This window comes from Pogona vitticeps, chromosome 5 (assembly GCF_051106095.1).
Source record: "Pogona vitticeps strain Pit_001003342236 chromosome 5, PviZW2.1, whole genome shotgun sequence".
Lineage (NCBI taxonomy): Eukaryota > Metazoa > Chordata > Lepidosauria > Squamata > Agamidae > Pogona > Pogona vitticeps.
The window spans coordinates 130,285,358-130,300,162 of record NC_135787.1 but is presented as its reverse complement, the minus strand read 5'-3'; the positions used below and the strand labels follow the sequence as shown (position 1 = coordinate 130,300,162).

The window sequence follows — 14,805 nt, the reverse complement described above, 5'->3', positions numbered from 1 at the left end:
ACTGAGGCAAACTGCCCACCCTCCCTGCACACACTCAGCCCCGCACAGTCCATTTGTGGCTGTGCACAAGCTCCAGCATACCCGTGCTAGCACCGTGCCATCATTTGTGCATGAACACGTGCACCCAGACAAGTGCAGCACTGCTGTTTGAGCATACACGTGCTCATGAGCAAACGGCGGCGCAACACTCGCATGGCCGCACGCACCTCTGCGAGAGAGAGAGAGCTTGTTCATGGATGTGTGGGCACGGGGGGTGCCCCACCATCCCCAGTTGGTCCGTGGATCAAAAAAGATTGGGGACCACTGATGTAGCTGATAGTATTTATCCATCATTTATACTATCTCTTCTGCAGCCATACAGGTAACTGTTTATCAGTCTACTATTCTATTTACCTTGTAACAATGTATATAATTGTGACTAAATTTTCCGGTGGTCTTTTTTCTTTTTTGCATCCAGCCAATCTGACAGTATGTCCATTTCTGCGGTTTCAAGTATTTTTCCTATTACAGTGGTGCCTCGCTTGACGATGTTAATTCGTTCCAGCGAAATCGCTGTAGAGCGAAAACATCATCAAACGAAATTTTTAAAAAACCATTGAAACACATTAAAACCCGGTTAATGCGTTCCAATGGGCTGAATACCTGCTCGTCCAGCGAAGATCCTTCATACGGCAGCCATTTTCTGTGCCTGTATAGCGAGGAATCTGTCCTAGAAAACAGCGGGGGGGCATTTTGAAAGCCGGTGGCCATTTTGAAACCCGACGATCAGCTGTTTGCTGATTGTCGTAAAGCGAAAAATCAGTTCCTGAAACATGGAACTGATCAACATGAAATGAAATTCCCCCATTTAAAACATTGTTTTGCGAGCGCAAAAGCGAGCGCAAAACCATCGACGTAATGTGGATTCATCGTAGAGCGGGGTAATCGTCCAGCAGGGCATGACTGTACTTCATATATTTGCGGTGTTCTAGATTCCTTCCAAATATTAGTGCTGAGGCTCCAACACTTTGGCCATCTGATGAGAAGAAAAGACTCCCTGGAAAAGACCCTGATGTTGGGAAAGTGTGAAGGCAAGAGGAGAAGAGGACGACAGTGGATGAGATGGTTGGACAGTGTCACCGAAGATACCAATATGAATTTGACCAAACTCCGGGAGGCAGTGGAAGACAGGAGGGCCTGGCGTGCTCTGGTCCATGGAGTCGGACAGAACTTAACAACTAAACAAGAACCACAACAACAAGATTCGTTCCAGTATTTCGCAAAAACTATTCTTGCTGCTGTTATAATATGAATAGTTAAATATAATTTTTCAGAATCTAGAATATTTGGCAAGATATTTAATAGGAATAGTTCTGGCATCATTGGTATTGAAGTTTTCAATTTAAAAAATTGTATAGTAGGAGTGGCAGTCACAAAAGGCCTGCTCTCACCACTGCATTTTCCACAGGTGTTTGACTTACATAGACTATTCTCGTTACACTCACTTGTTCTTCAAATCATCTACCTTTGTGAGGTGGGAGATATTAGAGAAAGAATTACGTGCATGGATGTCTGTTTTCTTCCATGGGGGTTTATGTTGGGGCATGGTGGGTGGCTCTAGAACTACATACTGTTGAGATAATAGCAGTCTTCTTTGGGAGGGGGCTTTTACAGCCTATTGTGACTGTCCTTTGTCACTAACTTGATTGATAAAGTTCTTTCCCCCCCCCTCGTTTCTGTTAGCGGAGGCAAGGCCCCACACACTCTCCAGTTTCTTTGCCTTCTTCCATTGTGTTTGTTGTTAATAGCCTTTTTCTTGCTTTCTCTGATCACCAACCAAGAAACAAGCATGGTGGTTTCTCCCTGTGGTGGAGACTCCATTTTTCTTTTTCTGTCTTTCTGACTGTAACTTCAAATGGTAACTGTATGTAAAGATACCCTTTCTCTACTTTAAATGCTTCTGGAGTACTTTTATCATACAAACTGCTAGTTTGCATGCAAAAGAAACCAAGGGGAGGCTGATGAGACTGGGCTATCTTTCATTGTTTCTGTGTTGTTGTTTTCTTCCTTATACTTATACTTTGCTAACTAAAAGGAATAAACAAAATCCCCCAATATATACTGTGTAGATTTTGAGTGAATAGGCCTAAGCATCTGGGGAGAGTTACCACTTGGATGAAAACTGAATCTCCAAGTGAGCAACTTACTGAAATCAATGAAATTGCTGCTCATTAAAAAGGTGCTGATTGCATTCATGGGCCTGATCACACAATTAGACACACACCCAGAACCGCAACCAACACCTTGTTAATAAGCAGCAAACACTCACACAATTGGTCTTAACAAGCATAAATTGGCAACAGGATTCTGGCCATATGTCAGGATATTTTAAACACAAATGCACTTTACATTCTGTAATGGACTTCTCTGCTCATCGCACTCTTAACTCATAGCACTCTAGTATGTCAAACATACAATCTGAGACTTGCTGACGTGGTTTGTGAGTGTAATTTTATTTCCTAGTTTATCTCTCTGCATTAAGTGTGCAATTGTGTATTTATATTCTTTAACCTGGTCACGTTGCTGAAGTTCCTGTATAATTTGGAAGGACAGAGCATGGGAGGGGAAAGGATATTGTTTCTGTGATCCAGCACAGCTTCCAGTGGGTGAGCCTTTTCAGAACTTGGTAAACTTAACCCCACCCCTCAGGGCAGTCCTGCTTTTTATTTATATGTCTCTGGTCCAACTGAGTTCAGATGAAGTGCTGTGTGTGCATGTGTGGAGATGAGTTGGAGTCATGAGGCTGGGCTGCTCCGAGTGGTTTTAATCAGCAACCCATTACGGAAGAATAGAAAACGTCTGACAGAGCTAAGAACTGTGTGAGTAAACACAACGTTGAACTCCAAACACCAGAGAGAAAGGGGCAGGGGAGGGAATATCCAGTGGAGGGAAAAAGTAGCCTTCCAGCGTCGTTAAAACCCAGATAAATTCTCAGTAAGGGAGGGCTTTGTATGTTTGCTGACAGGAAAAAGGCAATTTAAAAGATCTGGAATGAAGGAAATGGTATTTAAAAAAAAAAACCAACCAGAATGGGATCTGAAAATGCAAAAGGGCTAGAAAAGAAACCTCTGCAAGAAAATCTTTGGCAGTGTTGGGCTGTGCAAGCCACATAATAATTTTTGAACGATTGCCTTCCGGAATACAATTGTTGAGTTGGTGTTTCTGTGGCTGGGATGGAGTAGAATTTTTTTTCCAGTCAGTAAGAATGTCTTCTGCTGATGATCACGGGATGCTTAAGTTTGTTCCTTCACTCGCCCCTTCCCTCTCAACTTTCTTTTGTACAGATTGGGGATTGCGTCTTGAAGGACTGTTTCTGCTTGAGTGCTTTCTGCTCTGGACACCTATAATGTCTTGCCAACTAATGCCATGGGATTGCTGAGGTTGAGAAACAGCAGAGAGGATTTGAATTCTCTGTGGAAAAACACACTTCTGCCCCATAATTTCATGCTGAGGAAAAGTAGGTACTGTGACTGTTCTTGCAATGTGGAAACGGGACAGAATTAGAAACCTGAGGTGGCCATGGCTTGCCGGCAGATCCTGCCTGGCCGCCGGTGGTGTCGACTTCGCCCATTCCTGGTGCTGCTGGCCCTGGCTGCTTGTCTTTTCTACCAGACCTTGACACCTTTAAGAACAAGGAGGTACCTTTCAGCACTCAGCAACGGAGTTCCACCAAGCCCCGGGGCTGATGTGTGGCATGGGATGTACAAAAAAATCTCTGCAAGGCAAATCCGTTGTCTCCTTCCCTCAATCAACCTACGAGTACAGAAGGAGGTAAGAAAGGCTACCAGGATAGCATGAAAAACTGACTGAGAAGCTGGAGGAACGTGCCTAGCAGGCACTGCTAAAATTAACATTCAGATAAGCTTAGATGGCTCTCCTTTCCAGCTAATGTGCATCAGTGAATAATAAAATGGTGTGGCTGAATCCTTAAGCCTAGTTACACTACCCATATCAGGTATAGGACAAGTATAAGTTGGGGGTGGTACACAGTTGTCTGGAGTCCCCCCCCCTTTTTATTTTTTGGCTTTCAGCCAGCCCCTAAACTCTACATTTCCCAACACAAATAGTGAATTCTTGTTCCCGGGAGTGTTGAGCAGTGGTGATTTCCCTTTTAAATATTTCAGATTTCAGCCACCACACTGAAAAAAAAACCCACAATTTTTCAGTCACTTCTACTTTTGTCTTGTCAGAATATTGGCATTTCTGATAGTGTGTGCAATGTAGAATATTGTTCCTTGGACCTTCTGAAGGTGTTCACGTTTGGTCAAAGTGACATTTCCCTAGCATGAAATATAAAAAGCTTATTGGAAGAAAATATTTATATAGAAAGGGAGGTATAGAGAAAAACATATAATGGTGGGGCATGGAGGGGAAAAGTATTAAAACCATCATAGCATCCTAACCTCTGCTGAAATTGTGTTCAGCTATGCATCTGTTACTCTAAATGGCATAACAAATAATCCACGGTTCCCTGGTTAAAACATTGCTGCCCAACAAACACACAATAGATCTGTGTTTATTACCTTGTGTGGCTTTCAAGAGTTAAGATTTCAAATAACCTGAAATATTTCAACAAGAAAAGGGATTAAATATAAATTTTCTGGCACATATAATGAAGGAAATAGTAGTTCTCACAGAGCAAATTGTGTGGAGGTTTGTCCTGTTCTTGGCCACTGAAACTATAAAACATCTTCCTCAACCCTTTAGCAACCACTGTCCATACATTTTCAATGTTTCCCAACCCCCATAAACTTGAGGGCTTCTGTGATGGCATTTGTTGGCCAACAATTTAGAGTTCTGCTTAGTAAATTCAAATTAAGTTTTTTTGCAATCTGATATATTTGCATTCTAAGCAAGTCCCATAATATTCAGTGGGACTCACTCCTTAACAAGGATGCTTAGGACTGCAGCTTTCACTTTTCTTTGACCCTGCCACGAAACCTTGAGTCTGCTAACTTGCACTTTCTGCAGAGATATGCATGGATGACACCATGATAGGTTCGTTTACAGTATGCTCTCCAGATTTGCTCTCTGTCAGATTCGGCCAGAGTTATGGCGGAAAAATGACATGCACCTGCACAATATGAAAGTTCAGATTATCAGGCTTCCAAATTTCTGACAGAAGCTGGTTTCTGGGCTTCTGCAGCAGATCTGTGGAAGCAAAATATCTTGCATATATGCGCACTGAAAATGCTGTAAAAAATCATAGAAGCCTGATTGGCCATTTATTTAAAATCTGGTGCCACATTTGGATGGAATTTGAATTCGAGCCTCTTTTCCCCTGCCTGGAACAACTGAGCTTTTAGCATAATATCAGGGACCCGGTAGGAGAAGATAACTAAAGCTTTTTTTCCCCCAGCTCAGTCTGTCACCCACTTTCTAGTTATTCATTAAGGATGCCAAAGCTATGTACAGCCAGAGAATTGAACAACACCTTGAAAGTTCTGACACTCGCCGAGTGTGGCATGGCCTAAGACAAATCACTGGTCAGAGTAACAAAAACAGTCTGTGTAGCAGCAGTGATTTTTTGGCTGAGCAGTTAAATCAATTTTTCAGCCGTTTTGAGGTGGAAACAGGAACAACCATTATTCCAGCACCTACTGTCTATAATACATCACTAGAATCTACCATCAACAGACAACCACTAGTACTGCAGATTTCAGATGTGAGACGCGCTTTCCAGAATATTAATGTTCGAAAGGCAGCTGGACCAGATGGAATCATGGGACGAGTTATTAGGGGCTGTGCTGCAGAATTAGCTGGAGTTTTTACGGATATTTTCAATCTATCCTTGTTGCAGTGTTCAGTCCCCACTTGCCTGAAGACATCTATTATAGTGCCAGTCCCCAAGCAGTCAGCTGTGGTATCTCTCAATGATTACAGACCAGTAGCTTTAACATCTGTTGTTATGAAATGTTTTGAGAGATTGGTGCTGGATTACATTAAGGCTAGTCTTCCACCTTCTTTGGACCCATGGCAATTTGCATACAGGAAAAATAGATCTACTGATGATGCTGTGTCCATTGTACTCCATACTGTATTGAGCCACTTAGAACATCAGGGAACTTATGCGAGGCTGTTGTTTGTGGATTATAGCTCTGCTTTTAATACCATTCTACCAAATAGGTTGTTTTTTAAAATGATCAACCTGGGATTACCTCAGGAGATATGCATGTGGATAAAGGATTTTCTGACAGATAGGCCACAGTCAGTAAGGATGGGATCTCACCATTCTTCTACCCTGATACTAAGTACAGGAGCTCCCCAGGGCTGCGTGCTAAGTCCCTTCCTCTATTCCCTGTACACACATGATTGCACCCCACTGTATAACACCAATGCAATTATTAAATTTGCGGATGATACGACAGTGGTGGGGCTCATAAATAAGAACAATGAGTCTGCTTATAGAAAGGAAGTACAAAGGTTGATACTTTGGTGTAAAGAAAATCATCTCACACTTAACATCAAAAAAACTAAAGAACTCATAATTGATTTTAGGAGGAAGAGATATGTACATTTACCACTGTACATAAACGGTGAGGAAGTGGAGAGAGTTGGTAGTTTTAAATTTCTGGGTACTTACATCTCAGAGGACCTCTCATGGACTATAAATGCCAACATGCTAATGAAGAAGGCACAGAAGAGGCTGTATTTCCTGAGAATGCTCGGCAAGTTAAATTTATCTCAGCATTTGCTTCTGTCATACTATCGTAGCACCATTGAGAGTGTCCTAACCTATGGCATTCTGGCATGGTTTGGGAGTAGCTCTGTAGCGGACAAAAAAGCTCTACAGAGAACCATTAAAATTGCCCAGAATATCATCGGGCTCCAGCTACCAACCCTGGATGACATCTTCACATCCCGCTGTCTAAGGAAATCACATAGCATCCTGAGAGACTCTTCCCATCCTGCTTATAACTTTTTTGAACTGTTACCATCTGGCAGAAGATATAGAACAATTAAGACTCGGACCACACGTTTTCTCAATAGTTTTTATCCCAGAGCTATAATTGCAATTAATAATCAGCTTAAAGACCACCAGTAGTGAATAATTAGTTGGACTGTGTAACTTGGCCTGCGGTGTAGATGTTTGTATTTTTAGTGGGGGACTTTTAGTGGGTGGGGAGTGTTTGGGAATTTTATGTGTGTGCATGTGTCTGGTCTCTGGGTGTCTGTGAATTTCGTTGTATGTGTATATACTTACAATGACAATAAATTATTATTATTATTATTATTATTCACTTTCAGTCCCTCATGGCCTGGGATTACTTTAGCCCAGTGGTACTCAAACTTGGGTAACCCAGGTGTTCCTGGAGTACAGTTCCCCAGAAATCCCTGCCAATACAGCTGGTGGTGAAGGCTTCTGGGATTTGTAGTCCAAGAACACATGGGTTACCCAACATTGGGAACCACTGTTTGGTCAAACTAGAGTGAAATGGTGCTGCTTCCAAGACATCTGGAACAGACTAGCATGGGTTAATGGGGACAGACATAATTGTATGATTGGCTACGGTATTCTTTGTGGCTCTGGAAGGCCTCTGTAGGACACAGTCGGTGCAAATCAAAGTATCTCGAACACCTGCAGGAGAAGGAGACTGAATGTTGTCCATCACCTTGAGTCAAAGGGCTTATGAGTTCGTAATTTATTTACTCCTTCGTTACATTTCCTTCCTGCCTTCTTCAAAATAGCTCAGGGTGTCAAACACCTTCCTCTCTCCAACAGCAACACCTTTACCCTCACAAGAACTTTGTAGGGCAGGGCAAGCTGGGGAAAGATGCTAAGCAGTATTATGGCTAAGGGAGGGTTTCAACAAGCCTAAAGCCAACACTCCGTCTGGGATAAATCCAACACACAGGCTGCAGTGCCAAACTGCTGTGACACAAGGCATGCGTTCTTATTATATGTGCCACATGTCTGCACTGTCATTATACTCGGTGTGCAATCATTGCTACCCCTTTGAGGTATCCGTAGCCTCGTTCTAGTAATGCAAATGATGGATTTACATGCTCCGTGGCTTAGCCTGTGCGCCAGAGGAGTGGAGAATCCAACCCAGTTTTCAATTGCACAACCAGTTGTACAAGTGCTAGTGTGCCCAAAAATCCTAAGAACAAATGCTCTACTTCTTGTGCCCCTGGGAAAAAAACCAGGAAGAATTCTGCTAGTCCAGTTTTCCTTTGCTAAGGTTATATTGGATATTGTCTTTATTTACTGTATTTTTAATTCTGCTTTCCAGACAATTATGATTTTTCCTTCCATGGCTTAATTCGAAGAAAGGCAAGTCCCTTCTTCCTCTTCAGTTCTAATGTGACCCCAAAGAAATGGGGGCAGGGGGCTTCGTTTGCTCATGCCGAAGGGTTTGCATTGCAGCCCACACTTCAAGGTGTGTAGGACTGAGGGAATGGCATTTTCTTTTACAGAGTATGTATGGGAGGGAGAGAAACTGAATGCAAGTAGCAAACCTTTGGTGAACTCTTAAAGGAGATTTACCTCTGTCCTTTGTGCTCTGACCTGCCACTCTGAAGACATTAATGGGTATTAAATTGTGGTTCTTCTAACATAACCTTGTGGAAAAGCTTTAGAGTGAATATTCTGTAAGGATCGCTGAAATGGGGTTAGGGATTTTATGGAGTTAAGACACAGAGATCATATGATAGAGGACTGGGGGTTAATTAGTGTGGCTTCTTGTCCTCAAATAGCTCTTGTGAGTCCATGTAGATCCGTGGTATTTTAAGACTACATGTAAGGCCATTTTCAGATTCATTAAACAACCTTTTGGAAAGTTACCAAAAGGAAAATAAGAAAAATCAAAGTAATCTTCATGGCAGTGATCCAGATATATGTCCATGGGTCTGAAGTATGTTGCACTTTGGCTGGATTGCACCCCAGATTTCTCATATTCCCCTATTTGTTTATAAATGCTTCCTGCCAGGAACTATGATGTGTCCTTTAGTTATCCGCTTCACAGCTGTGCTGTAGTCTTCTGCTGAAATATTTAAACATGGGTCATTTGTTCGATGGTAGTTTACAGAGTGTACTTATGACAAGACTAGCTATTTTTATGGTCGGAGTTGTGTTTGGCATTGACACAACCGCTTCTCTTTCTGTTATGTTCCCAGAAAAACAAATGTTCCTATGAAATATGTGAATGTCCTCTGTCATTTGTTTCATTGCAGACAATACCATGTCATAACTATAAATAAAAGATTCCCTGATTATAGGGCAGCTTACCTCTAATGAATCTCTCTAATCTAGATTCTTTTTCTCACGATTGGGTTTTGACAATTCAGAGGACCCTTTTTCTGGTTTGCTTAACAACTGATAGGTTATGACTGAGTGATGTAGTTGAAAGGAGTACATATCATAATCACACTATAGAACATGTATGTGTTTATATAGGTGTGGCAGTTCTCAGTGTTGTGCTTTTTTCACATCTTTCAGAAATGTGTAAGATGGTCATTGTATTTTTGCCATGGCCAATATTCGTGAGGACTTGAACAAGATCTCCCAAATCCCATTCTACTGCACTAACCACTGTACCACACCAACTCTCCTATCATCCTGTATATAAAATAATGAAGCCAAGAGGTTTTGAGACTTCAGTACTAGTGTGTCTCCTTCAGCACTATCCTTCCTGCCAATTCAAGGTACACTTGACTGACCACAGGAGTTAATTCAGCCCATTCTTTTTCACCACTATGTCAACAGTCAAAGTACATCTCTTTGATTAGAGTCACCTGCTCTATATTTAGGCAGTGACCAACTAGAAGAGGCTGTGTAGCATTCAAGTCATTTTCAATCGAAAGCCTACTCCTTCCTCCAAAAAAATATAAGTAACAGAGAAAGCTAACCATTTCAAAGTAGAAAGTAAAAACAAAAACAGGAAGTACTGTTTAACAGCATAGGAAGCATCTAAGCTTTGAAGTTAAGTAAACCAGACTTAAGAAAAGTGTGTGTGTGGGGGGGGGTGCGCTCCTGTGGGAGAGTTTGTGTAAAAGTGATTTTCAAATAACAAGAACAAAATATACACAGGAGACTTTGTTAGCAGGTAATTTCTAGCATTCTAAATAACTGATCTAACTGGGTTTTACCTGTGTGGACCTGTTTCCACTGTGCTCTTTGGCTTTTAGACAGCTTCCGCCTGACTCTTGACCCCAGTGGAAGTAAGACAGCAAGTATCTACTGTTGCTTTTCTTGCTGTTCTTGAGGGCCACCATATATTTAACTGGCTTCCCAGAACTTCCCCTGCCATTCACAAAATGTCTGGGTGGCGCACAGTTGGCAGGAGTGGCATCTAATCATTCTCCAGCAGAGCATCCACTCCCATGAAATAGTTGCTTTCCCCCAATCCTAAATAGGTGTGCTCAGTGTGGTGTGGCCACATGTCCTGATTTATAAAGAAGAGTCCTCTGTTTAAAGGGTTGTCAGAGTACTGCCCTTTCTTTCAAAGGCTATGCAGTGTACATCTGGTTTAGAGATGAAGAACCATAAGAAAGAAGAAGGGATTCCAGCTTTTTCCATCAATAGTTAGCAGCTGGACACAGAATATGCAGGAACACTAGGAAATGTAGTACAGTGATGTGTACTATGGTAAGCTGCTGCCTTTTTCTAAATAAAATCATTGTAATTCTTTCCATGTTTGAACCTATACATACTGGCATATGGAATGCCGTGTGCTTCATCCTCTCTCTTTTTTGGCCATGTGTTTCCTATTTTTTAGTAATGTAGTCAATTTGGGCACCCCAGCATGGTGCAAATGCTTCATCTATGCAACAAGGCTAGCTGCCTCTGTTGATTTTAGACAGATGTCTCTTCTTACATTACTACTTCCAGATACAAACCATTTGTTACATGCCATCAAGTCGCCTCTGTCTTAAAACGACCCTATGAATGAGAGATCTTCAAAATGTCCTGTCCTCCACAGCCCTGCTCAGATCTTGGAAACTGAAACCTGTGGCTTCTTTTAGGGAATCAGTGTGAGGCTCCCAAAATGGAAGCCATGGTAGGAGTGCCGCTGCTCCCGAAGAGTAACAACCAGACCCAGACATCCCCCCCGCCATCCCCACCGCGACGGGAAGAGAAAGGAGTGGAGACCCCCGATTGGGGGAAGGAGTGCGTCGGATCCCTTACCCTAAGCAAGGGGGTGGATACCCATGACCTAGAGGAGGTTATGAAGGGGTTAAAAATCACCCGGGAACCGGGACGAGTTCAGGCGGGAAAGAGGGGGGAGGAGATTGAGGCGGGAGTGGGTGATATAAGGGAGAGAGCGAGGGACATTCCGGGCGGTTGGGAATGGGTGTGGATGGAGGACCCCTGGACCCACAAGTGGGAGCAGGTCCGGGTCCCCCATGAGGAGGCAGAGAAGCGCCGGCAACTGGGATTGAAGCCCCGCCCGTCATACTGGGGAGAAACCGAAGCAAAAGAGTGGAGGAGAAAGTTACGAGAAGAGAGAGAGAGAGAGGCGGTTGCCAGAGAACTGGAGAGGAAGAAACAATGGCACATCGCCGAGTTGAGGAAGCTGGGGGGTTACCCGGCCCTTGGGGCGCAGATGGAGGAGAGGGGTCCTCCTGGGACGGCTGGAGTGGGGATGAGGAGACCTTACCCTTGATCTCCCTAGAAGAAGATTTGGACCCTGGACTGGGACCTGTGCCACCCACAACAGGTCCCTGGAATCCAGAGACTACGAACCCTTTTGTACATAGTTTATGGACTCCCTTGAAACCAAGCCATGTTCTGCAAACCTCCCTAAACCCCTTCGTGGGGGGCAACCCAGTTGATGTTAATGCTGAAATAAATACAACACCGTTTGATATACCTTCAATGCCTCGTTCGTTTATTGAGGAGAAAACAGCTCACCACAACGAACCCTCACAATCAGTCCATCCAGTATCTTGTTGTCCTCTTCTCCTGCTGCCTTCAATTTTTCCCAACATTATTTTCCCAACTATTTTTGTCTCCAGAGATTGTTCAGGTTTGGTTTGATCCAGGAGCCACCTGTTCATCTTTCTGGCAGTCCAGGGTATCCACAAAACTCTCCTCCAGCACCAGATTTCAAACAAATCATTTTCCCCCCATCACCTTTCTTTACAGACAAATGTACCCTTGAGGAAACATGATACATGCTGGAGGAAGTGGTCATTCTTGATGGTCAATTTACATAACCAAACTCAGTGTTGAGAATGTGGGTAAGTTGAGCAAAACCAGGCAGACCGGGCTAGTGCTTCTCTCCAGTGTGGTTTTTCTTTGTGGATTGTGTTTTTAATCAAAGTCATGCATAGAGGAGGGATTGCATTTTATGCCAGAAGAGTTTTAAAGAGAAAGCCCTCCCTCACTTCCACCCCCCCCAATTTTTTAAAAAAGCTTCAGCCCTTAAAAAAACAATTCTATCTGGGTTTTTTGGCGAAAGGAAAAAAAGTAATTATGTCCTCTATGAGTAAGGTCTTGAACCACTTTCATCTTCAACAGAATCCCCTTTGAAATTATGCAAGCGAAAGAAAGACAACAAAATGTTTTGCCTGGAAAATTAAATGAACACATGAAGTATTATTCTTTGTAAATAGTGCACAGTATCTCTGAAATCCAGTTGTGGAACTTAATGCCATGTAAAGCTGATGATGGTATCAGCCATGTGTGTGTGTTTAGTCGTTTAGTCGTGTCCGACTCTTCGTGACCCCATGGACCAGAGCACGCCAGGCCCTCCTGTCTTCTACTGCCTCCCGGAGTTGTGTCAGGTTCATGTTGGTTGCTTCGCAGACACTGTCCAGCCATCTCATCCTCGGTCGTCCCCTTCTCCTCTTGCCATCACACCTTCCTAACATCAAAGTTTTTTCCAAGGACTCTTTTCTTCTCATGAGATGGCCAAAGTACTGGAGCCTCAGCTTCAGGATCTGTCCTTCCAGTGAGCACTCAGGGTTGATTTCCTTTAGAATTGATAGGTTTGTTCTCTTTGCAGTCCAGGGGATTCTCAAGAGCCTCCTCCAGCACCACAATTCAAAGGCATCAATTCTTCGGCGGTCTGCTTTCTTTATGGTCCAGCTCTCACTTCCATACATCACGACAGGAAAAACCATAGCTTTGACTATTCGGACTTTTGTTGGCAAGGTGATGTCTCTGCTTTTCAAGATGCTGTCAAGATTTGTCATCGCTTTCCTCCCAAGAAGAAGGCGTCTTTTAATTTCAGGGCTGCTGTCTCCATCTGCAGTGATCATGGAGCCCAGGAAGATAAAATTTGACACTGCCTCCATATCTTCCCCTTCTATTTCCCAGGAGGTGATGGGACCAGTGGCCATGATCTTAGTTTTTTTGATGTTGAGTTTCAGACCATTTTTTGCACTCTCCTCTTTCACTCTCATTACAAGGTTCTTTAATTCCTCCTCACTTTCTGCCATCAGAGTGGTATCATCTGCATATCGGAGGTTGTTGATATTTCTTCCGGCAATCTTAATTCCGGCTTGGGTTTCTTCCAGTCCAGCCTTCCGCATGATGTATTCTGCATATAAGTTAAATAAGCTGGGGGACAATATACAGCCTTGCCGTACTCCTTTCCCAATTTTGAACCACTCAGTTGTTCCATGACCAGTTCTAACTGTTGCTTCCTGTCCCACATATAGGTTTCTCAGGAGACAGATAAAGTGGTCAGGCACTCCCATTTCTTTAAGAACTTGCCATAGTTTGTTGTGGTCCACACAGTCAAAGGCTTTCGCATAGTCAATGAAGCAGAAGTAGATATTTTTCTGGAACTCTCTGGCTTTCTCCATAATCCAGCGCAAGTTAGCAATTTGGTCTCGAGTTCCTCTGCCTCTTCGGAATCCAGCTTGTACTTCTGGGAGTTCTCGGTCCACATACTGCTGAAGCCTACCTTGCAGGATTTTGAGCATAACCTTGCTAGCGTGCGAAATGAGTGCAATTGTTCGGTAGTTGGAGCATTCTTTGGCACTGCCTTTCTTTGGGATTGGGATGTAGACTGATCTTTTCCAATCCTCTGGCCACTGTTGGGTTTTCCAAACTTGCTGGCATATTGAGTGTAGCACCTTAACAGCATCATCTTTCAAGATTTTAAATAGTTCAACTGGGATGCCATCACCTCCACTGGCCTTGTTGTTAGCCAGGCTTTCTAAGGCCCACTTGACTTCGCTCTCCAGGATGTCTGGCTCAAGGTCAGCAACTACATTGTCTGGGTTGTCCGGGATATCCAAATCTTTCTGATATAATTCCTCTGTGTATTCTTGCCACCTCTTCTTGACGTCTTCTGCTTCTGTTAGGTCCCTCCCATTTTTGTCTTTTATCATGTTCATCTTTGCGCAAAATGTTCCTCTAATATCTCCAATTTTCCTGAAGAGCTCTCTGGTCTTTCCTTTTCTGTTATCTTCCTCTATTTCTTTGCATTGTTCATTTAAGAAGGCCCTCTTGTCTCTCCTTGCTATTCTTTGGAAGTCTGCATTCAATTTTCTGTAACTTTCCCTATCTCCCTTGCATTTTGTTTCCCTTCTCCTCTCTGCTATTTCTAAGGCCTCGTTGGACAGCCACTTTGCTTTCTTGCATTTCCTTTTCTTTGGGATGGTTTTCGTTGCTGCCTCCTGGACAATGTTACGAGCCTCTATCCAAAGTTCTTCAGGCACTCTGTCCACCAAATCTAGTTCCTTAAATCTGTTCTTTACTTCCACTGTGTATTCATAAGGGATTTGGTTTAGATTATACCTGAGTGGCCCAGTGGTTTTTCCTACTCTCTTCAGTCTAAGCTTGAATTTTGCTATGAGAAGCTGATGATC

At 43.1% G+C, this 14,805-nt stretch overlaps 1 protein-coding gene across 1 annotated transcript in view; it reads left to right on the top strand.

Moving 5' to 3' along the window:
- The first annotated feature begins 3,424 nt into the window (after positions 1-3,424).
- Positions 3,425-14,805, top strand: part of CPED1 (cadherin like and PC-esterase domain containing 1) — a 131,770-nt gene continuing 120,389 nt past the window's right edge. Inside the window, exon 1 of the mRNA XM_020807332.3 lies at positions 3,425-3,810. Coding sequence (XP_020662991.3) covers positions 3,559-3,810 — 252 coding nt within the window. The 5' untranslated portion in view covers positions 3,425-3,558. The remainder of the gene's footprint in view (positions 3,811-14,805) is intronic.